The sequence below is a fragment of the Gallinula chloropus genome (genome assembly GCF_964237585.1).
Source record: "Gallinula chloropus genome assembly, chromosome: 1".
NCBI lineage: Eukaryota > Metazoa > Chordata > Aves > Gruiformes > Rallidae > Gallinula > Gallinula chloropus.
In genome coordinates this window covers 43,899,193-43,927,147 of record NC_140085.1, presented here as the reverse complement: position 1 = coordinate 43,927,147, position 27,955 = coordinate 43,899,193, and the positions used below count along the sequence as shown (strand labels likewise).

The window sequence follows — 27,955 nt, the reverse complement described above, 5'->3', positions numbered from 1 at the left end:
CTTCAACAGTGTCTTGATTTGGAGTGCTGAATAAGCCATTGTAATGTTATGTCTGCCAGGATAGATAAAACAAAATTAAGAACTCAGCAGGCTGGTTGCTGGGTGCAAAGGGACAACAGACCACCAGCAGGTTAATGCAAATAAAAAACCCTCAAATAAACAAAACCCAGAAACCACAGGTTCTCATTCACACCTAATTAAAAATTCAGTACTTAAAACTCCAGGTAAGGTTATTTTTCTGCTGTTTGTTTGGTTTTTAATTATGGGTATTCTGTATTCTTGAAATATGACAACTGACACTGAGTTTTCTAAACCAGAGATGAAGAGCTGTTGGAAAAGCAAAGATTTAAGATGACCACAAAATGAACTGTAAAATCCAGACCAGAATGACACATAGTGTGAGAACAAAGGCAGAAATACACAACCAGAAGGAAAGAGAAGGGCAAACATCTGACAAAGCATTAAGAAGCCATTTCAGCAGGTTGTAGGAGTCCAAGGTCTCTGAAAGACATGGAACACTGGACTAAAATTTAATAGCTGAAATTGGTACCTCTCCTGATGCAATCTAATGCACTGGGATGAAAACTGCAGCAGTTCACAAACTGATTCATGAACAGATTAGACGTTTTTGCCTCAAGGCAGTAACATCTGTCAGGGACGCAGGAAGGATGTCAGGGGGTAGCAAGACATGTAGCCCTCAAATTCAAATTTGTCCTAAGTTCAAGACAGCACTCCATGAATATCCTGACAGACCAGCTCAGGCACTGAGACTGCAGACAAAAGCTTTCCACGGCATCTAAAACAAAGCTTCTCACTACATACTAATCTTCCACAGTCTATCTGGACACAGAAACTGGCAGCCTTACACCCACACCTCCTGATGAGTCCCATTAGCTAAGCACTGAAAAAACACCCATCATCTCATTCAACTGCATCAACATCAATCAGAAGTGCAGAGGAGGAAGACAGCTTCCGGTTTTCGTAACAGCCTCACACTCTCATCACTTTAATAAGCTAAATATATTTTCAGTATAGTTTTTCATTCTAAACTGTATTTCCCATTCCTTTGATCTCCCTAGGTTCTTGTCCAATCTCTTTTCAGTTTCTCAAGGGCTTCCTCAAAATGCAGCACACGGTCCTCCACTCATGCCCACACGGTTCCTAACACATGTGATATACACAGTCTGCTCCCATGTATTTCTTTGGGCAAGTATTCAGGAACCAGGTGTCATGGCAGAGTCTCAACCACCTCCACTACCCAGTCCTCTGTCTAGGATGGAAACCCCCCCTGCTGCTGAGAGAAACTGGCTTTCCTCCCATTCCCACTCCCACTGTCTCTCATTCAACTAAGCCCTACGGAGCTGCCCAGCTCTTCTAACGAGTCCAGCTTCCTCAAGAAGCGACTATAAATATCTACCCAGATATTTATATATAGATATCTATCAATGTCTATAAATATTCCTCCCATCCAGCACCACTCGTCTTAGCAGCGTGCAGGGGAGAAGGGTGGCAGAGGCAGTGTACCACCAGGGAACTGCTGCTGCTGCTGGCCCAGCCTGGGCTCCACCCCTTTCTCCTGCCTTGTGGAGAAGGGAAGTGAAGGGGAGAACGTGACAGACAAAACAAATGGGAAAGTGGAAGGAAAGAGGGTGAGGGAGGAAAGGACAAAAAGCAAAGGCAGATGGAAGACAACTTCATGGGATTTTGCACGTCCTCACTGTCTCTGGGACACGGTCTTTGTGTCTCCAGTACGACAAAAGCACTAATCCCTCACTGTGGAACATCACCAGCCAGCCACACGCATGTAACATCCTGCTTACAAAGTAGAAACTCCTATGCAGCAAAGCACCAATGTTATTTGAGTATCACCTAGCAACTGGAAGACCTTCATACACAGTTATTACTTTTTCAAAAGTCACATTGGTTTTGTTAGGTATTCAACTACTTTGGGTTTTAAGTGTCTTTTTCCAAGGCCCCATCAAACTAATCTGAACTTTTCATGGAACTAAGTAATTCCACGGGACTTAAATAGAGTTGCATGCATTATTTGCAAAAAATCTTTCAAAGTAAATGGAGACTTTCAGTCATCTAGTGGAGTTAGATATTCCAATCTCATTAGCATTTTTAACATCTGATCCAAAGTATGCACTTATGATGCCATAAAAACCAGCAGCTTACCAATGTTATCCTTCTCTTTACAGGAAATAGAATAGCAACAGATTTCTCTGTCTTGGATAGCTGAAAGGTTTCTACAGAAACAAAAGTAATAAAATAAGTAGTGTTATAACTCCACAAAAACCAACAAGAGAGATTTCCATTAAATTACATGTGTTCTGCTTTTTACTCAGTGGGTTTAATTCTATCCTCAGATATTATATTTTTAAAATATGCTACTGCACACAATACAAACCCCCATTTCTTAAACTATAAAGATTAAATGTTTTAAAGTAATTTCACAAAAATTCAGGTTTCTGTTCAAGTCAGTGTAATAGTGAATAATAAAAACACAGAAATCCATGAGCTGAAAATAACATTTTGTAGTGGCAACCAAATAACATTACCATGGCTTAGCATTCACTTTTTACGCTGCTCACTTAGAATGCAGAGGTTTTATCTGTAATGGCTTTCAGAATCAGCATACTCAAATGACCACACCTTGAAACGACATAAAGACAAGTCATTTCCAGTGAGTTTTCACTGGGAGAGGTGACTGGAGAGTAAAGCAAATGTCACTGTACTTTTCAGAAAGAGCAGGAAGGAGGACCCAGAGAACTACAGGATAATGTCCCCTTGATCCTTGGGGAGGTGATGAAGGCAGGCACGTGATGGACAGGAAAGTGAGTGGGAATAGTCAGCATGGATTCATGAATAAGAAATCATGCTTGACCAACTTGATAACCTTCTACAATGAAATCTACATCTTGGTAGATCAGGGAAGAGCAGTGGACATTGTGTGCCTTGACTTCCATACGCTTTTGATACTGTCTCCCATAATACCTTCATAAATAGGCTGAGGATGAGCAGAGGGTGAGGTAGACTGCAAACTGAACAGTCAGACCCAGAAGATGGCTGTCAGTGGTGTGAAGGCTAGCTGGGGACCAATAACTATCAGTGTACTCCAAGGATCAATACTGGGTTCAATCCTGTTCAACACCTTCATTAATGATCAGGATGACGGGGCAGAGCACATCCTCAGCACATCTGTGATGATACAAAACTGTGAGGAGTGGCTGATACATCAGAAGGTCATGCTGCCATCCAGAGGGACCTCCACAGGCTGAAGAAAAGGGCTGTCAGGAACCTCAAACAGTTCAACATGAGTAAGTGCAATGTCCTGCCCATGGGTAGGAACAACCCCAGGTAGGAGTACATGCCAGGGACCAACTGTATGGGGAAGCAGCTTTGCAGAAAAGCATCTGGGGATCCTGGTGGAAACCAAGTTAAACACAATCTGGTAATGTGGCAGAAAGGTCAATGGTATCCTCAGCTGCATTAGGAGGAGTGTTGTCAAGGGAGGTGATCCTTCCTCTCTACTCAGCACTGCTAAGGCCACACCTGGGGTGCCATGTTCAATTCTGGGCTCCCCAGTACAAGAGGGATATGAAGCTACTGGAAAGAGTTCAGTGAAGGGCCACTAAAAACATTAAAGAACTGAAACATCTCACATATTAATGCAGGCTGATAGAACTGAGACTGTTCAGCCTATATGAGAAAATGCTCAGGGGACATGTTATTACTATGCACAAATATCTGAACGTAACAAAACACTTTTCACCTCTGCAGCTAACCAAGTAGTAGAACAGGTGGCCCACAGAGGTTGCAGCATCTCCATCCTTGGAGATATTCAAAAGCCTTCAGGACACAGCCCAAGGCAAGCAGCTCTAGGTGGCTCTGCTTGAGCAGGTGGGTGGAAAAAATAACGTGCAGGGATTCCTTCCAACTTCAGCCATTGTGTATTTCCTAAGTCCCAGTTTAGTTGCTTAGCCTTTGGACCATCCTTCTGTACTGAAACTTCACTTCCCACTGATTAAAATTATGTGATTTGAGACACAGAGTCCTATTCTGCAAAATTAGTGCTATACTGGCCATTTTTACAAAATCATGTATTTTCATTCCAATTACCCTTACAGTGCATCGATTTAAGTTAATTTTAGTAATCTGTAAGTATATGCTTTGGATACGTGCCAAAAATATCTGAATTGCTTAAATTTACAGAGAGTAGCTTGAAATGGTTCTGTTCTAATGCCACTCGAGCATTAAACTGACACTACAATGTACTCTGAAAGGTGTAAGTGAGCCTATTACTAGCTATAGCAGTCACACCATCAGTGATGGGAAAACAGGATTATCTGAAACAACTTTATACAACCAAAATAATAATCAGTCCAGGTTCAAAACCACTGCAGTCAGTTATCAGTCTAGATTGCTATTTCAACTGCCAGCAGAGCTTGAAGCAGAGTATCTGGGAATGTAAAATGGAATCTGTTATAGCTGGCTATTGCCATAGACTACCAACAATTTTCTCTTACATATCAAATTTCACAGTTTCTCAGTATTTATATGGGCCAGCTACTTACAATTTCTCAATTAACTGCTTTTCATCCAGTGCACCTGGGAGGTCTCTTTTATTTCCAAGGACTAACACCTGAAAGAAATAATTCATATCCATGTTAAATCCAGGAGCAATACAATGTTTACATTTTGTCTTTAACCATTTGTTGGCATTGTTTTGGCTCTTAAGTGTTTAGTACACAAAAGTGGACATACTCAAAATGACCAATGACTGTGGGAGCACCCTGGAAATCCTGGTCCTGGCCAGGGTCAGATGCTGGGTGCCCACCTCTGAAAACTGGATCAAACTATTTCTGGGTATATCAGTATCACAAGTCTCCTCTGGAAGTGAATCTCCGTTCCGAATGGCATTATGGAATGATGTCAGACTGCATGCAACTACACCTGGAGGAAAGCATGCACCTGGTGTACTCAAGCCACCAACTGACATTCAATTCAGAGGACCAGGCTACTGTTAATCAGAAGTAACAGTACTGGCTGGGTTCTTGAGATCCAGACGTGATCCCCTCTACAGTTTTCTTCCCCTGCTTCTTAACGCTGACATACTAAACAACCAGGCATCCAAAACATGTATCACCCAAGCACCAGACAAAATTAATGATTCCTCTCCTTCCAATTTGAGCATCCATGGTAGCAATCACAATGGTGGCCATTAGGAATTAAGTCTGAGAAATGCAGAAAAATTACTGAACTTAAGAGTTCCTATGAGATACTTTAGGAGTCAAGTATAAATTGAGGTCAGATACATGGACTGAGCACATTCTAAGACAAAGTAAGCAATGGAGTTTTTCTAATTATGATGGCATTACTGTTTTCCAGGTGCATTACAATTCTAAGTCAAGACTGTCCCATTATTTCCTGTGAATCTGGAACACATTAAAACTCATAACTTGCAGTTTCAGATTAATAAAGCTACCTTAAAATCTATAATGCCAAAGCCTGGGTACAATAAATTGAACTAAGTTCAATACTAGTTACTACTTAGAAAATAACAGTAAGTAAAAAATACATTACTGCACCTTGGAAATCACCATGCTGGTCAGGCTGGGCAATTGGAATGTGACTTTATAGCATATAAAAGGAAAGGAACTTAATTCTATATTTCTGAAGATACCAGAGACCTATCATTTCAGAATGGAAAAGTAGGAAGCAAACCAGAATGTGAATACAGTACAAAGGACAGACAATGTCACTTGCCCAAACAGCATGAGTACACATTTCTGTAGGATTTATTCAGTATGTACTTGACTTATAAAAACACAAATACAGTAACAAACCTTATTAAAAAGGTGGAGAGTGAATTGAAAACTTCTCCTTTGAGAATGGGTGTGTGATAACTTTACTCTCACCAAGATTTCATGTTGGCTGGCTGTCTACATCCTCAGGTGACTATCATCACTTGCACTGGCTGTGTGTTCAAGTATTTGCTTACAAAAAAGGGGTCAAGCAAGAGCCATCAAGTTGTGAGTAACGCCGTCCTGATTTGTATGTACCACCGTTTTCTTACCATCACAGGTATAATCCCTTGCTTGGTGATGTCAGCATCAAATATCAATGCTAACCTGATGGATTCCTAATAGGTCTAAATTCACAGATTACATTTAATTAAACAACATTAAGTCTCCACGTTCATAATTTCTCACTAGATTTTCAAGAAAATACACTTTTGTTTGGTATTTTCTACTAGAGAACAGACGCGTATTTGCATTGTTTCCACACAGTTTAATTTGAAAAACTAAAAAGAAAAAGGAAAAGCCAAGACGTGAAAAGTCAAGCTCCTCAAAAATTGCTGGAAGCAGGGGGCACTATTTGAAGAAATACTTCAGGAAGACAAATCTCAAGTGACTTAAGATACTACCAGAAACATATCTGGGTCACTGGTTCAAACCAAGCCAACAGGGGGACTGACTGGAAGTAATTACTGTCTGATAACGTCACATGTGAAAATGATTTTTTTCCAAATCTATTCTGACCTTTAGATAAGAAAATGTACGAACAAGCTGCACCACTGATAAGATGCTGAGTCCTCTGACAAAAAATCACAATAATTTTTGTAAGAGCATGCAATGTGACTGGAATCATACTTAAGCTGGCATTTTCAAGAGCCCAGAAGAACCAATTCAAGAGGATTTAGTCTATACGGTCTATATTCAGGTAAGAATGATCATCAAAATACTTACTGGAATTCCATGCAATTGTGGCTTATCTATCAAACTGTGTAGCTCATTCTTTGAAGCTTCTACTTTTTCCAAGTCTGCTGCATCCACCATGTAACTGCAATGGGAATACAGTTATTTATGGTACTGTCATTAGTTGCAGAAAGTTGCACTAAAACATACGAAATGTGACAAATATGTTTGCACTGACAACAGCATCAGAACAGTCCTGAGTAAGACACAGAATTAAATATGGGCTTTGGGGAAAAAATGGCCTGGAGCATGCAATTACTTGTACATTTGGGTTGCTGAACGTGTAAACACTACTTTTATGGTGTTGGTCTTCTTACGTGATGAAGGTGGACAGGAAGAAAAGCACATCTATAATAATAGCATGTATATTAAGATATATTTTGTATGAGCATACACAAGAAAACTTACACAACTGCATTGACTCCTCTGCAATAACGCTCCCACATGCTTCGGAACCTTGGCTGCCCTCCAATGTCCCATACCTGGAAAAGTTAAGAACACCCCAACCCCAAAACATTTTTGAACTGCACAGTATGAACGGAACAAAAGAACTCTTAAATGCAGCATGCAGCTTGCATCAGCAATGCCTAAAAGGCAGTTTTTAAAGTAACCTTTCTCAAGAGGCTGGTCTTCTCCACCCCTTCCAGTCAATGGAGGGAGACAGGCACATTCAGAGGCCAAGTCAGTCCTGTGACATTAACAGCTCCAAGTGTCCATTTGGAGAATGCTGCCCCTTTCCCACTCACTGCAGTAACAGTCTTTCCCAGATACTGAAATGAATTCTTGCAAATACAGTCTAACACCCAGAAAGAACAGCATCATTGTCTGTAAACAGTTATGAAGTTGCATTTCTTACAGAGATAGGGAGACCTGAGTTAGGAATGCATCAGGCCTTCAGCAAGATAAAGATGGATATTAAGTAAATAACAAGTTGGTCAGTGAACAGATTGAGTCCATGTAAAGGATGACGCACTCTAGGGAGCTCCAGTACCTCCACAGCTCTCCCATTTGTTCATCAAATGTGCTTTCACAGACACATGGATTAACTGATGAGAACCAGAAAAGAATCAGTAGTGTAGGGTATTCTTGAAGTGATTAATCAGTGAATCTTAAGGAAAGGAAGCTCAAATTCTGCTTGGGATTTTATAAAGCTCCAATCCTGCGAATACTTATGCATGCTATTAATGTCCAGCAATCCCACTCAATTTCTTACTGCCAAAAGGCTAGCATGTTATTTTTCTGTGCAGGAGTTACTCATTCTGCCTTGCTAGCAAAAATTCAGTATTTTTGGTGGATGACAATAATCTTGTTTCAAAACTGTTTCCAAGATCAAATTACCAGGGAAAGGATCAGATCTCAATCTTGCAGGCAAGGGCTGCAAGATGTAGCTGTTGCAGCTACATCTAAAGACAGTTGTGTTAGAAGTGGCACACCTACTAAAATAGTGATGAACACTAAAATATAAAAGGAATGGATTTGGTCCTATGTCAAGGACAAAAAGAAGTAGTTATTTCTTATTTTAATCTGATTTAGCTAACAAAACAATATGTACTGTATACCAGATCTAGGAGGCATATCCATTACAGCACAAACTAAATTTGCAATAACATAAACAGAAGGAAAATTTTCTTAAGAGTTGTTTTTATATTTATACTTTATAAATACAAACATATTAAACCTTTTGTGGGAGCAGAGACTTGCACGAAAGAGCAAGATTTAATAGATCGTTGGGATAAGGCCTTTTGCAACTAACATGGACTATATTTTTAATGCCACAATCCATAAATCATATTTCTGTATCAATTTATCTATAATTTTCAACACTTTATGTTCATATTTTAGAAAGAAGTATTTCCCAATTCACCATTAAAATAATTCCGTGATTGATATATTACCATTCCTTCTGGCATTAAATTAGTTTATCACCTAATATAGATTGCCTTTGATCCCCTTTAGAAGATCAAGAATTTTACATATAAAAGAGAGCTAAGAGAACCTCTGACCATGAACTATGTATCAATTGCTATCTATACTAACATTTGAAGCGCTGTTTCAAAAGTCTTAATAAAAAGTCTCTTTTATTTTAAAAGCTTGAAGGAGATGTGTATTATAGTTAGATGACAAACCTCACACCAACACTAATTATTCCAGCAACTCATCAGGACCTTGAAACTATCAGTAACCATCTGGTGTACATCTGTGTGTCTGGAAAAAGAAACTAAATTATTTTCTTGGTAGATCAGAGAAGAAAGAAGGGGAAAGAGGACAGGGAAGGCCAGTAGTAAGATTAGATTTTTAAAGACTGACAGTGATTATTCCTGGTAGCCACAAAAATCTACAAGATAATGTAGCCTGGACTGATCACAAAATAAGTAATACAAGATAAAGAAATACTGCATTTGTCCTTGTTTAATGATACATCTACATCTACTACGTTAAATTGCACTGCAGAAGGAGTGTTGTTCTCATTAGGAGAAAAAGTCACCTTGAAACAATGGAAAGATAAGTCATTTCCAGTCAGTTTCCCTGTAAGGCTTACAGCTATTCATTAAAGTACACGGCGAATGACACAAGATAGACTAGGTATTTTTAATAATGCTCGGGAACCCAGTTTATGTCCATACATTAAGTTATAATGATCTGAAATGGGGGAAGAAAACAAAGGCATGCAATAAAGAAAAAAATCCTCACCTCTTTGCCTATGAAATGAAAACGGTGCTAGCAGTTACTTTCTAATACTCTTTTATTACACTGAATAGCCAATAACAGAGTTAACTACTATTTAAATCACAAATCTCTGCCTCGCACCATTTCCACTGTACTTGACCCATCAGAGAGAGCTGCAAGCATACAAGGAAGGAACAGGGAGAAGTCTTGGCTTTAAAGTTTTCTTGCATGAGCCTTACAAGTTTTTCACATCACCTGTTTTTGTATCCCAATATGTCATACACAGGTAAAAAGTATGTTCTGGGTGTGAACTGGGAGAGGCAGGAATATACAGCTAGCTATAAAAAGGGTTGGGGTTTTTTGTTTGGGTGGATTTCAATGGCTTTCATTGGTCCCTCAAGAATAATATTTTCATAATATTATGAGATAATTTTATCCCTAGAAGAGTGGCTGATTTTGAGAATCAGAAAATGCCTAGAGAATAACCAAACCAAATAAAGAAAAAGTGGAAACACAGTACCCAGTACCGTTGCCTCACAGGAGATTAAAATATCAAGAAGTTGCTATTTAGGCTCAATCTCAGTGTCATATATTTTATTACTACTGCATTTTACAAATCACTATTTTATTTGTTCCTGTGTACTGCTATAAAGTAGCAATTTTGACCATGCTTGCAGGTCTCCACTCTCCTAAAATAATCATAGAATCATAGAATGGTCTAGGTTGGAAGGGACCCCAAGTATCATACAACAATCCCCCTGCCACAATGTTTTAATTCGTAAACCAGATTAATCGCCAGACTTTGGATCCATCCTTTACCATAGTGCTTATACTTACCTGTTAAATCTAATTATTCTAAAATAGGAATCTCTCTGGATATTTCTCTTGTTTAGCTTCTTCCTGTGGAGCTAAGACTCCTCCTTGAGACTGCAGCTAACAGCTGTGTTTAAGGAGCAAATCCTTTTCTTTTGCATGGAGGAGCACCATGACAATTGAGCAAAAACAGGTTCAAAGGTTTTCGAAAGCTTTCTGTTACAGTAAGGTTCATTATCACTCTAGTTGTGTTTAATTAGCCTATATTGTGGGAATGCTTGACAGTTAATGAAAGAGTTTTAGGAAAAGTATTACCTAGATGTCAGTTTTATAAAGCATTTTTTCAGCCATGCTGAGTAGGATACTTCTTGTGGACATAGATGTGTGTAGTGACACATTTGCATCTTGATGTCAATGCAAGGGCTCAGCATCCATGATCTCATGGTAGTCAGTGAAGCCTAGACTGTTATTCAGATGAAATATCTTCTTTAGGACGACAGAGCCACACTCTGGGCTCGACAGTGGTGACTAGACCTCCTCTGACTATTACTACTTGAGCTTAAACCTCATTGCAGACACATAGCTGTTTACATTCAGGCATCTTCATTTGCAAGCTGAATCCAACACTACAAACACTTGCACTCAGAAATACGTCTTTCTGTTTGGAAGTACTCAGAAAATATTACCCATAAAACCTAACCTGAACAAACAGGTCAGGAAATTCTAAACACAGAAGACTATTTGGGCAGAATAAGGCAGCACTGGCATCATCCAAAACCACATTGTACACAGACAAGTCCATGTATACTGGGATGGGACTAATAAGCTCACATGTACACAGCAAGCAGCCACAGCATTCATACCCAGCTCAATGTGTAACGACAGGGAGTAAATGGAAAGCATGGGATTCATTTCCCTCTATTTGACCCACCTAAAATACAGGCATCTAATCCAAATGACTAAAATTTCTCTGAGGCTACTGAAGAGCTCAGAGAACAACCACAGAAGGAACAGTCTGCATCTGTCTCACCCACCTTGCCTACCAGGTGAACCATTATTGTTTAGACAGCTGGCACAGGCTACCTTCCTCCTTGTCACCTTGCTAAGCTCAGGGGAGACAAATCCTAAACAGTCATTTACTCTAGACTGGAGATTTCAACCAGTAATGTTCATCTTCCCTGTCTAATAAACGGGAAGAATAAAGAGCTAAATCAAATAACCTTAAATCTTGTAATCAATTGCCCAATGGATACAAAAACTGTACTGCCTTACTTGTAGGACCAGCTGTGTAACCTATTATGGAAGCTAGAACACCTTCTAGGGAATATTCTACCTTAGAATATTTCCTACCTACTATCCTATATTTTGGAAATGCTTTTACAGTTGTTCTTACAGCCGAAAAAAATTTAGCCATGTGGCTAAATTTTCATCAGAGAATAATTCCCAGAACACTGGCCATACTTCCCAGAACACCGGGTTCTTTGAATCAGCCTTGGTCCATGAAGAACCCTGCTGTCACTCCTCAACAGTGATAAAGTCCAACTTTTAAACATTTTTTTGTAACTAGGTATTTTATTTCAGTCACGCCAGACTGAAAAACATTATCTGCACGCTTCAAAGTTTATGGTTATTTAATTATTTAATATAATTATTTAATTCCCAGAGAACTGGAAATTAACTTAGACTCACAACACAAAACGGCTGAACAGCTTAAACTCCTGAAAACAAGCACAGGGGCATTTTGATGGGAGAGGGTATTTCTCAAGGACCAGGGTGTATTTGCCATTTTTTCAGAGACACGGGGTGCAATGCTGGAAGGATCAACATGTGAATTTTAAACAGGACACAAAAACAAAGTCTGCTCTCAGAAAACATTTTTTCTGAACCTCGTGCTGCTTACCTGCTTACCTGAGGCAGGAGAGCACCAGGGAACCCAGCTTTGGAGATAAGAACGTAATCCCCTTAATCAAGATGTAACAAACCTCTAAATAGAAGGGGCCAATCCAGCCTATCCTCAATATAGAGTCTTCCCTGAAGCCGAAAGCCCTGATTCTGTGTGACCACATGCAATCTGTTACACTCTCTTTTCACATGGTGATGAATCAGTCTCTACACATCCAAATCCAAGAGATTCAGTTGAAAGCAGCTGTATAGAAGTTATACATTGTATGCAGAGCTTGCATTTGGAAGACTGAGGGCAAGGAGACCAGAGGCAAGGACAGTGCTAGCTCAAAACAGCCAATCAATAACTACTGTAATGATTATTAATTCTGCTTGTCCTTGAAGAATATGTAAGCATGAAAGCAAAAATGAGTATTTGCTCAGTAGCAGAGAAAAACAGTGTGTATGCTGGGTAAAAATAATCTAATATTAGTAGATTAGACAAGAAAAGGACATTCTTCCACTACAGATTTAACCACACTAAGCAGCTCCCTGGCACTCTCCTTGTGTGTGTGTCCCCCGAAGCCTGAGCAATCCTGACAGATTCCCAGCATTTATCAATGAGGCAAAGCTGCTGAGGACAGAACTAACCAAGTGTCCCAACAGGACACTGAAATAGAACATTTGCTTATATAAACTACAGATAACTTCAAGCTGGGAGTGGATAAAAAGATCAGAATCCTAAAGCATCTGGACCAACTAGAGGGATGGTCTGGTATAAAGCAGCTGAAATTTAACACAGTCAAGTTCAAAAGGCTACATTTGGACAGAGGGAACCACATGCACTATGACAAAATGGATAATAACCAGGTAGAAGTGTAGGACAAAAAGCTTGAGCAGTTCACAAACTAAACATGTGCTTCAACAGTGTTGCTGATCTTAAATCAGCATGCACTAGCAGAAGCATCTTACATATGATTTTGGAAATGCATACTGCCCTGTGCTCAGCATCAGGGAGACTCTGGTTTTCAGCATCAGTCTACAGAACAGACAAATCTGAAAAAGTCCAGATGGGAAACAAAAGGGTGAGATGAGATTTTGAAAATATGACCCATAAAGAGGGGAGGGGTGAGCAAAATCATGTTTACCAGGAAATGGCTGCCAGACATAGAAGAAAAGAGCAGCCCAATTTGTGATGACAGCAACTCACGTCAGGTATCAGGAAAAGAGCTTTCAACCACTTACAGCGAAAGAACATTGTATGAAACAAGAAGTATTGTAGAACCTTCTTAATGGAAGAAAAGATTTTAAGAAACAATTACCTAAGATACTTAGGTAAATATCTGATTCACCTTAGAGCATGAGTTTGGTTTAGATGATTACTTGAGATAAACTCTCAGTCCTTATTTTTAGGAGTCATAACAGGTACTCTGAATGACAGGTGAGACATTCCATGCTGCCTATTCTGACTTAGGACACTGGTTTCTGGCCCCACCTATTTGTCCTGACCATTGTAGAGGTTCCTATCTAATGCATGGTCCTGTCTCACACTCTGCAGCACACAAGTCACAGCACAGTTGCTGTCTCCCATTCTGTTCTCCCCAAACTATCAGATGGAAGAGTGGTTTCATGCTTTTCCTTCTTAATTGATCATTGAGTAATTCTGAGTATGCACCATACTCATTCTCTGAACTACCGTCTAACTTTCATTTAACTACTTTTCACAGAATCACAGAACCACTGAGGGTTGCAGGGCCCTTTGGAGCTTGTATAGTCCAACTCAGCCTGGTCAAAGTATGGTCACCTAGAGCAGGCTAATCCAAGGAGGGAGACTCCAGAATTTGCCTGGTCAACCTGCTCCAATGTTCTATCACCTTCACAGTAAAACCACTTTTTTTTTTTATTGCTTAAACAAAATTCCCACATTTTAGTTTGTTCCCATTGCCACTTGTCCTGTCACTGGGTACCACTGAGAAAAGTCTGGCTACAACTTCCAGCTACACTGATGAGATCTTCCTCAGCCTTCTCTTCTCTAAGCTAAACAGTCTCAGGTATCTCAGCATCTCCTCATATGAGAGATGCTCCCGTCCCTTTATCAGCTTCAAGGACCTTCACTGGTAGCCCCATAATACTCTTGTACTGAGAGGCCCAGAATAGGACAGTAATTGAGGTATGATCTTGCAGTGCCAAGCAAAAGGGAGGGATCACCTCCCTTGCCCTCCTGTCAAAGCTCTTCTAAATGCAGCCCAGGATGCTGCTGCAAAGATACGCTGCACAGCAGTGCTCAACTTGGTGTCCACCAGGACCCCCAGGTTCCTTTCTACAAAGCTGCTTTCCAGCCAGTCAGCCTGTGGTGACGCCTGGGGTTCACCCTTCCAAGGTACAGGGCTTTCTTTAGCTTCGTAAAGGCCCTGTCAGCCCATTTCTCCAGCCTGTGGAGGTCCCTCTAGATGACAGCATGACCCTCTCGTGCATCAGCCCTCCTCTTAGTTTGGTATTGTCAGCAAAACTGTTGGGAGTCCCCTAACCTTACCCCATCATCCAGGTCACTAAAAGACACAAAACAATCCCTGGGGTCTATCACTAATAACAGGGCTTCCTGCTGCAGATCACAGCCCTTTTGAATCCAGCAGCACAACGTCTCCTTACACACAACCATCACAAATCACTGGGACATCCCACAAAACCACTTATTTATAGAAATAACCACTTTGACTTGAAAACAGCCCAGAAATGACACAGCCTTCTTACAGTGACCCAAGCCACACAGAACAGCCAGTGCTTGCTGAAACACTGCTGGAGCTATACAGGCAGCACACACTGAGGCTTGTGTTACTGCATGACACACGAGATGGATGACATGACAGGTTAAGATGTTTTTCAATTGCTGCTGAACAGCACGGTAAAGTATTACAAAGCACGAGACCTCTATGAGGATGTCTGGAGGATTGGAAACAAGACTGACGAGTGCTGCAACCAATGAAGCTGGAAGAGGAGCCGGGATGCTCCTTTCTGCTCCTCCCCCTCCTCCCTCTGCCACATCAGAGCAAGTAGGAAGAAGCTTCCCTTCGCCCTCCAAGCAGCCTAGCCGGGGCTGGCTGGTGGAAGGACGCTGGCCTCTAGCGGTGACGCTGGGGTGACGCGGTGCGATCTCAGCCGCTCCGGTGCCCTGAGCGGCGGCTCCCTCCGGACCGCAGCACCCACGCCCGGGGCGCACACCGGCGGGCGGTGCCGCTCTACGAGAACGAAGCGAGGGCAGGGACAGTGCAGCTGCTGCATTCCCTGGCCGTACGCACGTCGCGCGTTGCTCTATTTCTTTTTGATAGCTGAAACCACCACTGGGAGAGTCAAAGGTTGATTAGTTGGAGCTTCCCAATCAGTTACAGCAGCAGTTCACGTCGCGTGTCTGCTGATACACGGAATTTTTCGGCTGTTGTTGAGCTTACTGAGCAGTAAATCTCACCAAAAGTACCTCTGACCTAAAACCAGAGACATTCCATCAAAATCAAGCATCTCAGCAAACAACAGAAGTTGTTTGGAATTAAAACTCTGTATTAATTCAGTCATAGATTTTTCTGTCAAACAAACAAACAAAAATGATGGTCATCAGTTTGGTTATGAGCTTCATCAAAATAACATTAACTGACCCCTAAGTTATAGTACATCAGGTATTTTGATGCTGGAAATCATCCTGCAATTTAATACCTCAACCACAACCTCAAAATCCATAAAGCTTCCTGTTTTGATTTCAAAGACTGTGTGGTGAAATCTTTCCTCTTTGCCTCTTTTTTTTTTTTAATTTATTTTTTTACATAACAGGTGACAGGTTTTATTAAATACATTGAGAAGCCAAATGTTGACAATTCATGGTTAAAGCTGGCAGCACAACTTTGATTAAAAAGCACATGAAACTGGCATCTTCCTACAGACTGAGCATGCACAAATCAGTGTTCTTCTTTCAGTGTGGTTCAGGTAAATACTCACACATGCAGGTATGCCAGTGACCATACTTTTCACATTAGGGTAAGAGGTAAATCTGAGAATAAATCTACTGGCTTCTGGAAATGACTGCCAAAATTGGAAGAAAGTATAGAAGGCTCTGCGCTCCTTAGTTCTTACTGCCTTCTGGAATTGTATGGAATCTAGATATACAAGCCAGACAGAGGCACTAGCATACTACTTCCTTCTCAGCGCTTACCCCAGAATGTGGCCAAAACTACATGAAGGATTAGTATCACCTACTTGTTGGTGTTGCAACTTACTTTGCCTGAGATGATCAGCCTTACACTTCATAGAATCATAGAATAGTTTGAGTTGGAAGGGATCTTTAAAGGTCACCAAGTCCAAACCCCTCTGCCATGAGCAGGGACACCTCTCACTAGACCAGGCCGCTCAAGGCCCCAAACCCATTTTTTCACTTGACAATCTTTTGACTCAGCCTCACTCTTACAGAAAGTTTAACTGATTTTGCTTTGCAGTGCCCCCAAAGACCTTTGAAAAAGGTTATATGCAAGACCTATCTCCTCACCGTGAAGATGATTCCTGCCATGTCTGTAGGACTTCATAGGTTTAATAAAATAATATGTTATCCAGGAATTTTAATAATAGGTGAAATTGAATATCACAGTATTTCTATGAGAAAGGTAACCTGCTTTTTTGGGATAAAAAGGTTAAAGAAAATTTAACTCTGAATCCTTGTTGACTAGGCTGCAAATAGCTCATCAAAGGATTCCAGCAAGAGGCATTCCCCTCCCCATTCTTCACTCATCAACTTGTCAACAAATGATGTCATTCTTCTCACAGTAAAATAATTTTGGAAACTTTGCCCAGCAATTAGACTGTAAGATTTTAAATGCTTACCTAGATACATGAATGCACAAGTACTTCATCTTGCCAGGCTTTTATGGAAATAAGCATCTGTACCCAAGAGCCATATTCCCCTATAGTTCTTATTTTCACTGTATGCTAATGTAGCAGAGAGACCATGAGAGCTGGTTAAGGGAAATTATCTTCCTATGCAGATTGTGACCTACTCTAGGTGATCCTGCTCTGGAGGTGGTACTAGATGATCCTTCAAGGTCCCTTCCAACTCCTAACACTTTGTGTAATTCTGTGTGATTTAAAACTAATACACATATTATTACTGTTAACATTATCCCCTTATTCTTAACAACTCTATTATACAACTATATATAACATGACTTTTGAGATCAAAGTGTAAAACAAGGCACAGTTCCACAGAAATTCACATGCCTCCTCCCAGTGTGAACTCTATCTTGGAATGTTGTTCGTGCAGAAAACTCCAGTACAAACTTACCAGTCATTTCCTTTACCTACTTGAACTACCCTGGCTCAAAAAACACTTTATTTTGAGGACTCTGTCTACTTGTAAATTACTTTGTTTGTCTGGTTTTCTCCTTTTCAACAGTTTTCTCATATTCTTCCATGTCTGACAATGCTGTAGAATTCTGTAGAAGCTTCAGTACAGCACTCAATTATCTTTATGCCTTCTCAACTATCTTTACGCTTTCTCTATATAAACTCTAAACCATGGCCTTAATTGTTTCTACACAAAAGACAGAAAACAAGGGAACTGAATGGAAATTCCTATTCCTGTGGATTATTTATTATCTATGCTAGAATCTGTTATCTTTTTTATGAACTGTGGCATCTATAGACTTCTTTGATCAGTGGTAAACCAAGGCAGATGTGATGAAGTTTATGAAACTGATGTTTAGGAATAAACAAAATGGAATGCTCTCCTGGAGGGGTTAGGAAGCATTGGTAAAGCTGAAGTGGAAGGTACTGCTTCAGTACAAAAGTACTCTTGTGAAAGAGAAGGGCAGGCTCAGGCAGGAGGACAAAGAACACCTGCCTCCCTGAAACAACGATGTGAACAAAAATCCTCCTTGAAAAAACAAAAACTTAAGGCAGTTTGACTACTTAGACTGCAACAAAACAGCTTTTGCTTGTCTGCATTTCCTGCCTCATACCACACTGCTAATCGCAATTGTATCACTGGTCCCATTCTACACATCTGCCACTGATGTGTAAGGGTCAAGAAAGCATGGGATGGCCTCAGATGCATTTGCACGTGGCAAGGCAATACCTCTGATGTTGTTGTAAGTACACTATTTGATTTGCTGTCACAGCTAGTGAGCATGTTAATTTGTGTATAATACACAGAATCTTGGAGAGGAAAATCTATACAATTAGCACATCAGTCAGACTGTTCTTCTGACATCAATGCCAATTGACTTCTCCATAAATTCTCTTTCATAGTGAATATGACTCACGAATTAATCATAAGGACTAGAAAACGTAACACCACCCAAAGTTCCATCCATAGCATTAAACATTTATTTTTTTTAATATGGTCACTGATCCATCTGCATCCACAAGCAGTCCATGTTCGCATGCTGAACACAAAATTCTAGCAGCCTTCTAGCAGCAGCTGGTGTTAGTTGTATTTAAAAGTTGCAGCCACCACTGGAAAGGTGATGGAAAACTTTTTCTCACCAAATGGAGAGAGTACTTTCTTCCTGTCCAGATTCTGCGCTTTAAATATGATGTTTTGCAGCTACCCAACCCAATCTACCCAGGTTGCCCCCAAAATGCATCACTTTGCCCATACCTGTATCCTACATTACCACAATGCAGTGGTCCCAGCAATCACACAGCTGTTTGGGGAGCACACTACTCAGGTAATCTGGCTGGGGAGAAACTAGCGTGGGGGCAGGTTTGGTTTGGCTGGTTGGCTGTTGGGTTTGTTTTAGAGGTTGCTTTCATGAGGTCAACCAGTTGGCTGATCTGACTACGGCTCTGCCATGTGATCACTGGTGCCAGTGTGCAGGGCCAGGCTTAAGGTAGAATGTAAAACCTCACACCATGATCTACTTAAGTTGACTGTAAAAGATGAACTTTCATCTCTGCCACCCTCACTGAGCTGGCCTGACTCCCTCGTAGGTTTCCCAGAAGGTAAGTCTAATTAGTCCCTAGCATGAGAAATATCATACTGATGTTTAGATGTGCTACCATAGGCAGGAAAATGGATGTATTAAAAAGTTTATTTTGTGATTTTTTGGGGTTTTTTTAAAGGGATTGGATTTATTTCCCTTTACCAGAAAGATTCTATTTGGAAAGCAGAATTTGAATAAATATTCCGAATTTCTGATTTTGATTAAAAAGGCACCCTTCAGGAGAAGATAAACAAAAATGTACCAAGCTGAAGTTGGCTGAATTATGTTCTTTCTCTAGCAGAATTCAGCTCTTTCCTCTGCAACACACGGATGGCTTTTGAGATACATTCAACAGAGGGTCTGACAAACTCACTCCTGAACTAGGAAAGGACATTTGCCACTTCCTTTTTAAAGGATAGGAGCTGGTATTTTGAGGAATGAGGTGCTTAGGGTTTGGCCTTTTTGTGTATACACAAATTGATGAGGCACAAAGAAACCAGGCAGTGGAAGAGGGGAACATGTTTGATGAGGACAAGCTAAGAGGCATGAGGACAGTTAGAGGGAAACTCCAGAGCTAGGAAAGAGAGGAAAAAGCTCTCCACTTATCAATATACCTTCTTGTTGCGTAGCCTGTATACTGCCCTACTGCAATCAGAGCAGATGTTCCCATAACTTGAAATGTCCCCTCACCGGCCTTACCTTACACGTGGTGTATGCACTACCACAAGCAGAGCTGGCCACAGGCAAATGAACCAGCTGAGATGAGGGAGATCTTGGGATGATCTTGTATATACTGAGAATAGAGGTGAAGAAAGGCCAAGACCAGAAGTGAAATCTCAGTATCAGTGAAATTCTGTGGTTGTTTTTCGCCAGTTTCCAACATAATCATAAGAACTGACAGAAAGCATGGTGAAGTAACAGCCCCCATGTACAAGAAAAAGCTACACATCTGTTACACAGCAGAATGTGCACCTTGTGTGCTACTTCTGTGTCCTGAAAGGCCAGATCAGTTATCTTTGACTCTTTCAGATTCCTGGGTCTCCAAAATAAATTGAGCATACAGGATTGACTGCAAGAATTAGTGCTGAGAGGCTTTTTAATCTGGTCACCTACATTTTCCACACATAAAGTCCAACTGATGCAAGTTTACTCATAGTGCCCTATAGATTCTTATGTGTTTTCATAGAGCTGCCCACTGTGTAAAGTAATGCTAGTCCTTTTCTTTCAAATAAGAGTTTGGATATGTTGTATTGAGTATCACAGTGTCTGTCCTGTGAGTTGGGGTTCTTTTAAAAGAAAAAAAAAAAAAGGAAAATTTAGACTTCTACCAAACATTTACCTTTCAGGAAATGAGTGAATTAAAAATGCTACTTTGATTTCTTGCTCACCCACTCTGTGACAAGAGTGAGGTCAGATTCTCTCCCAAAGTAGGCTCTAATCATGTACTCATCATAATGATCATGCACAAACCCACAAAGTTGAGGTTACCAAGGCAATAATGACTCTCCTCCACTTTTTACTCCATTTTCCTTTTAAGTCTATTACAGTCTTTACTGTGGACCTAGTTTTAAGATACTCACCATTATTTATTTTTGGCAATCTGACAAAGTTTCCTGGGAAATTAAAATCAGACCAAATCGTGAGTAATGTTAAAGAGTTTTTATTTCAGCCAAACCTGGCATGACTTTCAAGCAGGTATATGGGAAAGAGGGCTGAGGTGATGAGGGGAAATAGTTGGGTGACATTACACTTCCCATCTCAATAGATTTTTCAAAGACTCACTTATTAGGCATAGTAACACAGGAGCAGTTTGGAGGAACCTATTCATTATTCTGCAAACTTGTACCACAGAAGTAGATACACGAGTAAAGAAGGCCCTACAGTCATGTGAAATCTTGAAAGAGTGTAGCAAGATATTATGACCAGAAACAGACAGGCAGTCACAGGTTTTATAACACTATGGTCATTTTAGGGTTTTTTTTAGTTCAGCTTCAACATCTCCCAACTAGTCCATTATTCTTTGTACCACACTTTATCTGCACACTATTTAGAACAAGTGGGTAGACAGTTAACAACTGCTTATATCCACATTGCAGGTAGTTTCAGAAAATTCTTCTTCCTAGGTTTAGGAGTTACACAAAACCAAAGGAAAAAGTATCTTTAGAACTGAGGGAGAAAGGAGAGAAAAATAAGGAAAAGAAGGGAAAAGTCAAGGCAAAGGCAAAAAAATCTATATTCTCTTCAACTAATTTTAGATATAAGTTATGAATTTGATCTAGACTGATCAACCAGGCTCCCTTAATAATCAGAGGGTGCCTGAATACTACTGGAGTGATTTATCTCCATTTTGATGCCTATGACATGAATCAACCAAACAGGCATCATCCATATTTCTCTATAGGCCTAAGAGATGGTTCCATGATGACTTACATCAGATGTTTTATTTCCATATAGCTAATATTATGTGAGCTAAACTACACTCTGCTGAGATGCTAAGTTAGGAGTGAAGTTGCTTCAGATTTCACTTACAGTTGTGAGGGGGAAAGAGGAGAGGCACCTCCAGAAATTAACTCAGCTCCCTTTGTATCTATGAATTTTATGACCTTTCTAACCCAAAAAAAGCACAATAAAGCTTCTGCCCAGCATGGATATAATGAAATCAAACAGATTAATGTAACAGAAATATATATATGTTATGCTATATGCTTCAAAACAGGTATTTTTGAGCTAGAAAAATAGGTAAATGATCCCACGACCTTAAAAGAAGTTTCTTACATTTTCACATTCCAAGTTGAAATCACTTTGTTAGTCACTCTATATTAATTCAAACATGCACACCTACCTTTATGGTTACATTTCCTTTTGTTATTTTTCTCATGTTGAATCCTACTGTAGGAATCATATCTTCTGTGAACTGCCCTGACTAGAATAAAGAAAGAAAAAAAGTTGACATACAGCAGATATGTTTCTCATGTGCAATCTCAAATTTTTATTTTACAACATTGTTAAATATATTCATCTTCTGTAAAGCCACTGGCCAGCACTTCAATTAATGCATTGTCACACCAAGGAAGACTGTTCATTTCAGTCCCTTTAAATGATCTTTTATTCCCCTCAGCCATAAAGATCACCCCAGAAACCACGAGACTTCAGATAATTCTTCATCTGATCCTTCAACAAACCAGGAAGCAGTGCAGTGAAAATACAGCATCACAGAATTGCAGAATGTTTTGTGTTGGAAGAGACCTTTAAAGGCCATCTAGTCCAACCCCTAATATGATAAAGTATGATAAAACTGACTACACCAGGATTTTCCTCTGTAGTTTCTCACTGTGCCTACCAATGATTTAACCCCAAATACAATAAATAGCAAAGGAGTATTCATGCAGACAGTACTACATGTAGACCCTTTCCTTCTGAGCAGATGGCAGCAGAAGAGTCTCACTATGGAAGCTAAGAGATTGCCATTAAGACAGAAAAATATAATGTACTAACTCAGCACAGAAGAAACTCAAAAACGCTGCCTCCTCCCCCAGCTCAGAGCAATACTTTTACGACAGATGCCTGTCATCATGCCAGTGGGAACCTTACACACATCTACTGACTTCAGAAGACAGCTTTTGAGGAGAAAGCTGAAACTCAGACCTAAGCACATACCTCATTATTCATTATTAATTTGCCAAATGTATCATTAATAAGGTATTGTGTCCCCTAGGCATGGTACATAAGACAGACAGATGGCTACTTAGCAGTCATGTCTACAAAGAGGCCCAGGTACTATCTGCAACACGCAGAGTAGTCCCAGTTTTCTAGTCATCCAGAAAGGAGAGAAGGACCTTCTGGACTTGCCATTGCCCTTCCATGTCTACCTGCCCACATTCCCTTCACCCACCTAATCATCCTATATGACCTGCTGTTTTTTTCTGAAGAAAACTTGGGTATGTGGACTAGGAAGGAAGCCAACATGTTCCAACAGGTTCCTCCAATCTGCAAAGTGGATGATGAGAGCTTCAAGATGCCCTGGAGGAGCGGCATGCCTCACAAAACACACACTGCCACCAGCTACGCCCAGTGCTACTGCTGGTCTCCGTAAGCTTTCTGCAATTTTTACTGTTCATGGCAGAGTGAGAATAAACTATGCCTCTAGTTTACATTCACACACTAAGAGTAATTATTTTTAATCTGGGACTTTAAAAGCTGTATGACCTTTAACAGTTACTTGATCCTCTCACAAGATTTTGGGGTTTGGAATTAGATCCTTCAGGCAAGAAACCACTTCCATCAATTACTTGCTCAACCTTACCTATGGGAACCTTCTTATTAAATTCTATACTATAGATATTCCCCATCTCTTTTTTCTTCCCATTTCCTTGCTCCCGTGACTTGTCAACAGCAGTGAAGATAAATGCACCTGCAGTTTCATACAGATATACATACCCATCAGTCAGAGAAGTTTATAATCAGATGGAGTAAGACAAAATCAGTTGGTAACCATCACCTGTAGCAGATACCAGCTTAATATGCTAAAATATATAGCATATTTATTTGTGGAGCACAGGCATACAGACACATATGAACACATAAACTTCAGAATGTAGCATAATAACTCAAGCACAAACAGCCTCTGGAGGCTATTGTTTACACTAACTCACACAAAGTCTGGATTCCTCTTTTGTCAGCAAATTAAATACTGTATGCAATATACTACACTAGAAGACAAAAATTAAAAAAAAAAAAACCAAAACCAAACAACAAAACACAACTGCTCTGATATTGGGGACAGAATGCGAAGAATTAGTGTCCCCTTTATTAGTCTTTAGTCCTTCCTCTAAAATTTTTTCCATTATGGCAGAATAGAACCAGATACAAAGAAAATACTACATTTACAGTTCTTTACTTTCCCGTGCACTGAAGGAAAAAAGGTAGTATGTTAAACCTTTTGCCTGCAACATGAAGTAAGAAACTGTTCTGTTTTGCTTTCTAAGGAAACTTTTACATTACAAATTACCAATTTTTGTGAATATTCAAGATGTACAAACAAATTTATTGTCTTACACCTCAGTAAAAAAGAGATTACACCCTGACACAGATTAAAATAGCTGATGCTAAGAAATTTGCAATGCCCTCTTTAAACGTTGCTGAATACTGAGCTTACCCCCAACCATATCAACAACCATGAGCCAGATTCTACTCCATTACACCAGGGCGCAGCCATAGTAAAAAGCAGTGATGTCATCCAAGGTTTCCAGAAGACTAAATACAGCTCAAACTCCTTAGGGAAGAGGCTGCCTCAGAGGGTGTTTATTCAGTGTCAGCGTGATATGATCTCTTAATACTATTGTAATGTAGGAATAATAGCAATTTCCCACTGTTTGTTCTTATGATCCATTGAAGTTTGTATTTCAACTAGCCGCTATTTTGTAGCAGTTATTTTCATCTTCTCACACTCTATCCACGTACACGTAAATGCACATAGAGTTCCCAACCTATTGCCATCCCCTGTACCAACTGTGTTCAAGAATAAGCTACTACCAACAACCAGGTGATCAGCTCCAGTCAGCATGGGCTCATGAAAGGCAGACCCTGCTTGACCTACCTCATCTCCTCCTTTGAAAAGGTGACTCGTTTAGTGGATGAAGGAAAGGCTGTGGCTGTTGTCCACCTGGACTTCAGGAAAGCCTCTGGCATTGTTTCTTATAGCATTCTCCTGGAGAAACTAGCTGCTCATGGATGTATTCCTCACTGGGTAAAGAACTGGCTGGATGGCCAGGCCAAAAGGGTTGCAGTGAGCAGAATTAAATCCAGTTGGTGGCCAGTCACAAGTGGACCCCAGGAATCAGTACTGGGGGCATTTCTCTTTCCTATCTTTATCAAAGACCCAGATGAGGGGATCAAGTGCACCCTCGGTAATTTGGCAGAAAACACCAAGTTGTGTAGGAATTTTGATCTGGTTGAGAGTAGGAAGACTCTACAGATGGATCTGGACAGGCTGTATCAATGGACTGAGGCCAACTGCGTGAGGTTCAACAAGGGTAACTGCCGGGTCCTGCACCTGGGTCACAACAATGCCACGCAACACCACAGGCTTGGGGAAGAGCAACTGCAAAGTTCCCAGTTGAAAAAAAAAAACTGTGGGTGTTGGTAAATAACCAACTGAATATGAGCCAGCAGTGTGCCCAGGTAGCCAACAAGGCCAACAGCATCCTGGCTTGTATCAGAAACAGTGTGCCCAGCTGGAGTAGGGAAGTGATTGTGCCCCTGTACTCAGCACTGGTGAGGCTGCAACTTGAGTGCTGTGGTCAGTTTTGTGCCCCTCACTAGAAGGACATTGATGTGCTAGAGTGTGTTCAAAGAAAAGCCATGAAGCTGGTGAAGGGCCTGGAGCACAAATCTTATGAGGAGCAACTGAGGGAACTGAAGCTGTTTAGCCTGGAGAAAAGGAGGCTGAGGGGAGACCTTATAGCTCTCTTTAACCACCTGAAAGGAGGTTGTAGCCAGGTGGGTGTTGATTTCTTCTTCCAAGTACCAAATGATAGGACAAGAGAAAATGGCCTCAAGTTGCTCTTGGGGAGGTTTAGATTAGATATTAGGAAAAATTTCTTCACTGAAGGGTTGTCAATCACTGGAACAGGCTGCCCAGGGAAGTGGTTGAGTCACCATCTCTGGAGGTATTTAAACGACATGTAGATGTGGTGCTTAGGGACATGGTTTACTGGTGGACTTGGCAGTGCTGGGTTAACGGTTGGACTTGATCTTTAAGTTCTTTTCCAACTGAAATGATTCTATGACTATCTATTGCCTTATCTAAAATCGTTTAATCCCAAATTCCTTAACCACTCCTCTTTGATGATTACAATGGCATACCATTTCCAGACTTACGGATCCAAAAGCTACAAAACCTGAAACCTGTGACAGTCCCCAAATACGAAAACATGGATACCTTGTAGAACATTCTATTTGCTGGCAAAATCAGACCTGCAGTAACAGCAGTGCTCTGGTATTCAAGATATTAGCATGAGAGAGAAAAATACCTAAGATGCTCTTCTACTGGTGGTGTAGTTTAAGTGAGCAGTTATACACAATCTAATGCCACATGCTACTGTTACGAGGTCTCTGAACTGCTGCATTCTTTCCACCATTTATGAAATCAATGCAACAAGCAATACAATTTGCCATGCCTTTCTCCCCTTCCTCAAAGCCTGCCCTTGGGAGATGAACACTTCCAATAGGCATGAGCAGTGCTGAGGCCCATGTTACCAAGATTGCCTGAGTGCCTCACAAGCTAACTAAAATACCAGTTCCATAAACATTTTCTGATTACTGATTGCTAATGTCCCCCAATGCATAATTTCATTGCTTTTTGTACTTTCCCTACTATGTTCCTTTTTCTCCTTCTTTATCTCCTCTTCTTAACTCACTCACACTAATCTTCTATTTTCCCCTTAACTCATAATTGTATATGAAAGGAAACAATACGTATTATATACTCGTGTTCATTATTTTCTCAATCTTTGGGCCATACACCTCCCAGGATGATTTTGATTCTTGATCCAGTAACCTTTCAGGATAAAAACTAAAGATATGTGAAAGCTCATGGCAGGTGAAGCTGCAGTACATCTAACTGCAGTGACCACCTCGCAGAAAAAGGGTATGCACTGGTAACTCTCATGATTAGTACTAATCATATTTAACATATTTTTTTCTATCTTCGAGTGGGAAGCAAATTTTCAGGATGGACCCAAATGTAGGAAGGCAATGGGAGATGAGGAATGAGCTTCAGCACGGTGACAAAATGGAAAGCATCACGGCAGGTGTTAGAGAGGAACAAGGCTGCAAGGCCATCGTCATAGTGGGAAGGGAATGCCAAAAATCAGACTTGAATGATGGCAGACAGCTTCCAAGGAATTGTGGGAGGCATTAATACTGACGCAGCTGATGGGAGGGGAGAGTTCAGTGGCAGGGGAGGTGAGGCCTTGGAGGATGCACAATATATTCTGAGTTATTTTGGGATACAGTGGCTGTGAAAAGCCAACGCTGAATCAGGGGCATGAGACCGTGCCCAGGAATCTGCTTTGCGAGGGGCACACTTTGCAGTCCACACACAGGAGACATTTTCTTTCTCCCTCTTAAAACAATTTCACACCCATCCGAGCCTGCTCTGCAGTTCTCGGGGTTCCAAAAGCTTCAAGAACTGGCTCATGTCCCCTCCCGCCGAACCCCTCCATCCCTCCCTTCCTCCCTCCCACCCACCCTTCACAGCGCATCCCCGCGCCGCGGGACCCCATGACTGGAGGCGGCCTCGCCGGAGGCCCTGGGGGCAAAGCCCGCACTTGTTGCCGGGGGAAGCGGCGCGAAGCGGCCGGCCAGGGGCGGGCAGTCCCCTCCAGCCACGCCAGAATGCCGGGCCGTCGCCTCCCGCCTCACCGCCCGCAACGACACCCGCACACCCCCTCCCCGCCGGCCGCCGCCCTGAGCTCCCCGCTCTCCCCCCCCTCGCCGCCCTGCCCCTGCACCTGGCCGGCGGGCGGCCGGGCCACGGCAGCGTACCGCCAGCACGGTGAGCAGCGTGGTCTTGCCCGAGTACTGCAGCCCCACCAGGGTGAGCTCCATCTCTTCCTTCCAGAACAGCGAGCGCAGCCACTCCAGCAGCCGCGCCACCAGCGCCAGCATCCCGGCCAGCGCCCCCGACCTGCGGCAGGCGCCCAGCCCCAGCGGCACCGCCTCGCTGCTGGGCATGGGAGCGCGGGGCGAGGCGAGGCGAAGCGGCGGCGGGGGGTCGGGACGGGGCCGGGGGTCGGCGGCGGCAAGGCTGCGCGGGGAGCCGAGCGCCTGACAGGGCCCTCACGTGATGGCGCCACCGCCCTTCTCCCGCTG

The 27,955-nt window shown here is 41.5% G+C and overlaps 1 protein-coding gene across 1 annotated transcript; it reads right to left on the bottom strand.

Moving 5' to 3' along the window:
- Positions 1–2: 2 nt before the first annotated feature.
- LOC311194090 (ADP-ribosylation factor-like protein 8B) lies at positions 3–27,817 on the bottom strand (the record flags this gene model as incomplete). Its single annotated transcript, XM_084267111.1, has 7 exons — positions 3–52; positions 2,179–2,249; positions 4,578–4,645; positions 6,753–6,846; positions 7,170–7,243; positions 21,924–22,004; positions 27,629–27,817. The coding sequence occupies 7 exons, from the start codon at positions 27,815–27,817 to the stop codon at positions 3–5; spliced, it is 627 nt and encodes a 208-aa protein (XP_084123237.1).
- Positions 27,818–27,955: the final 138 nt, after the last annotated feature.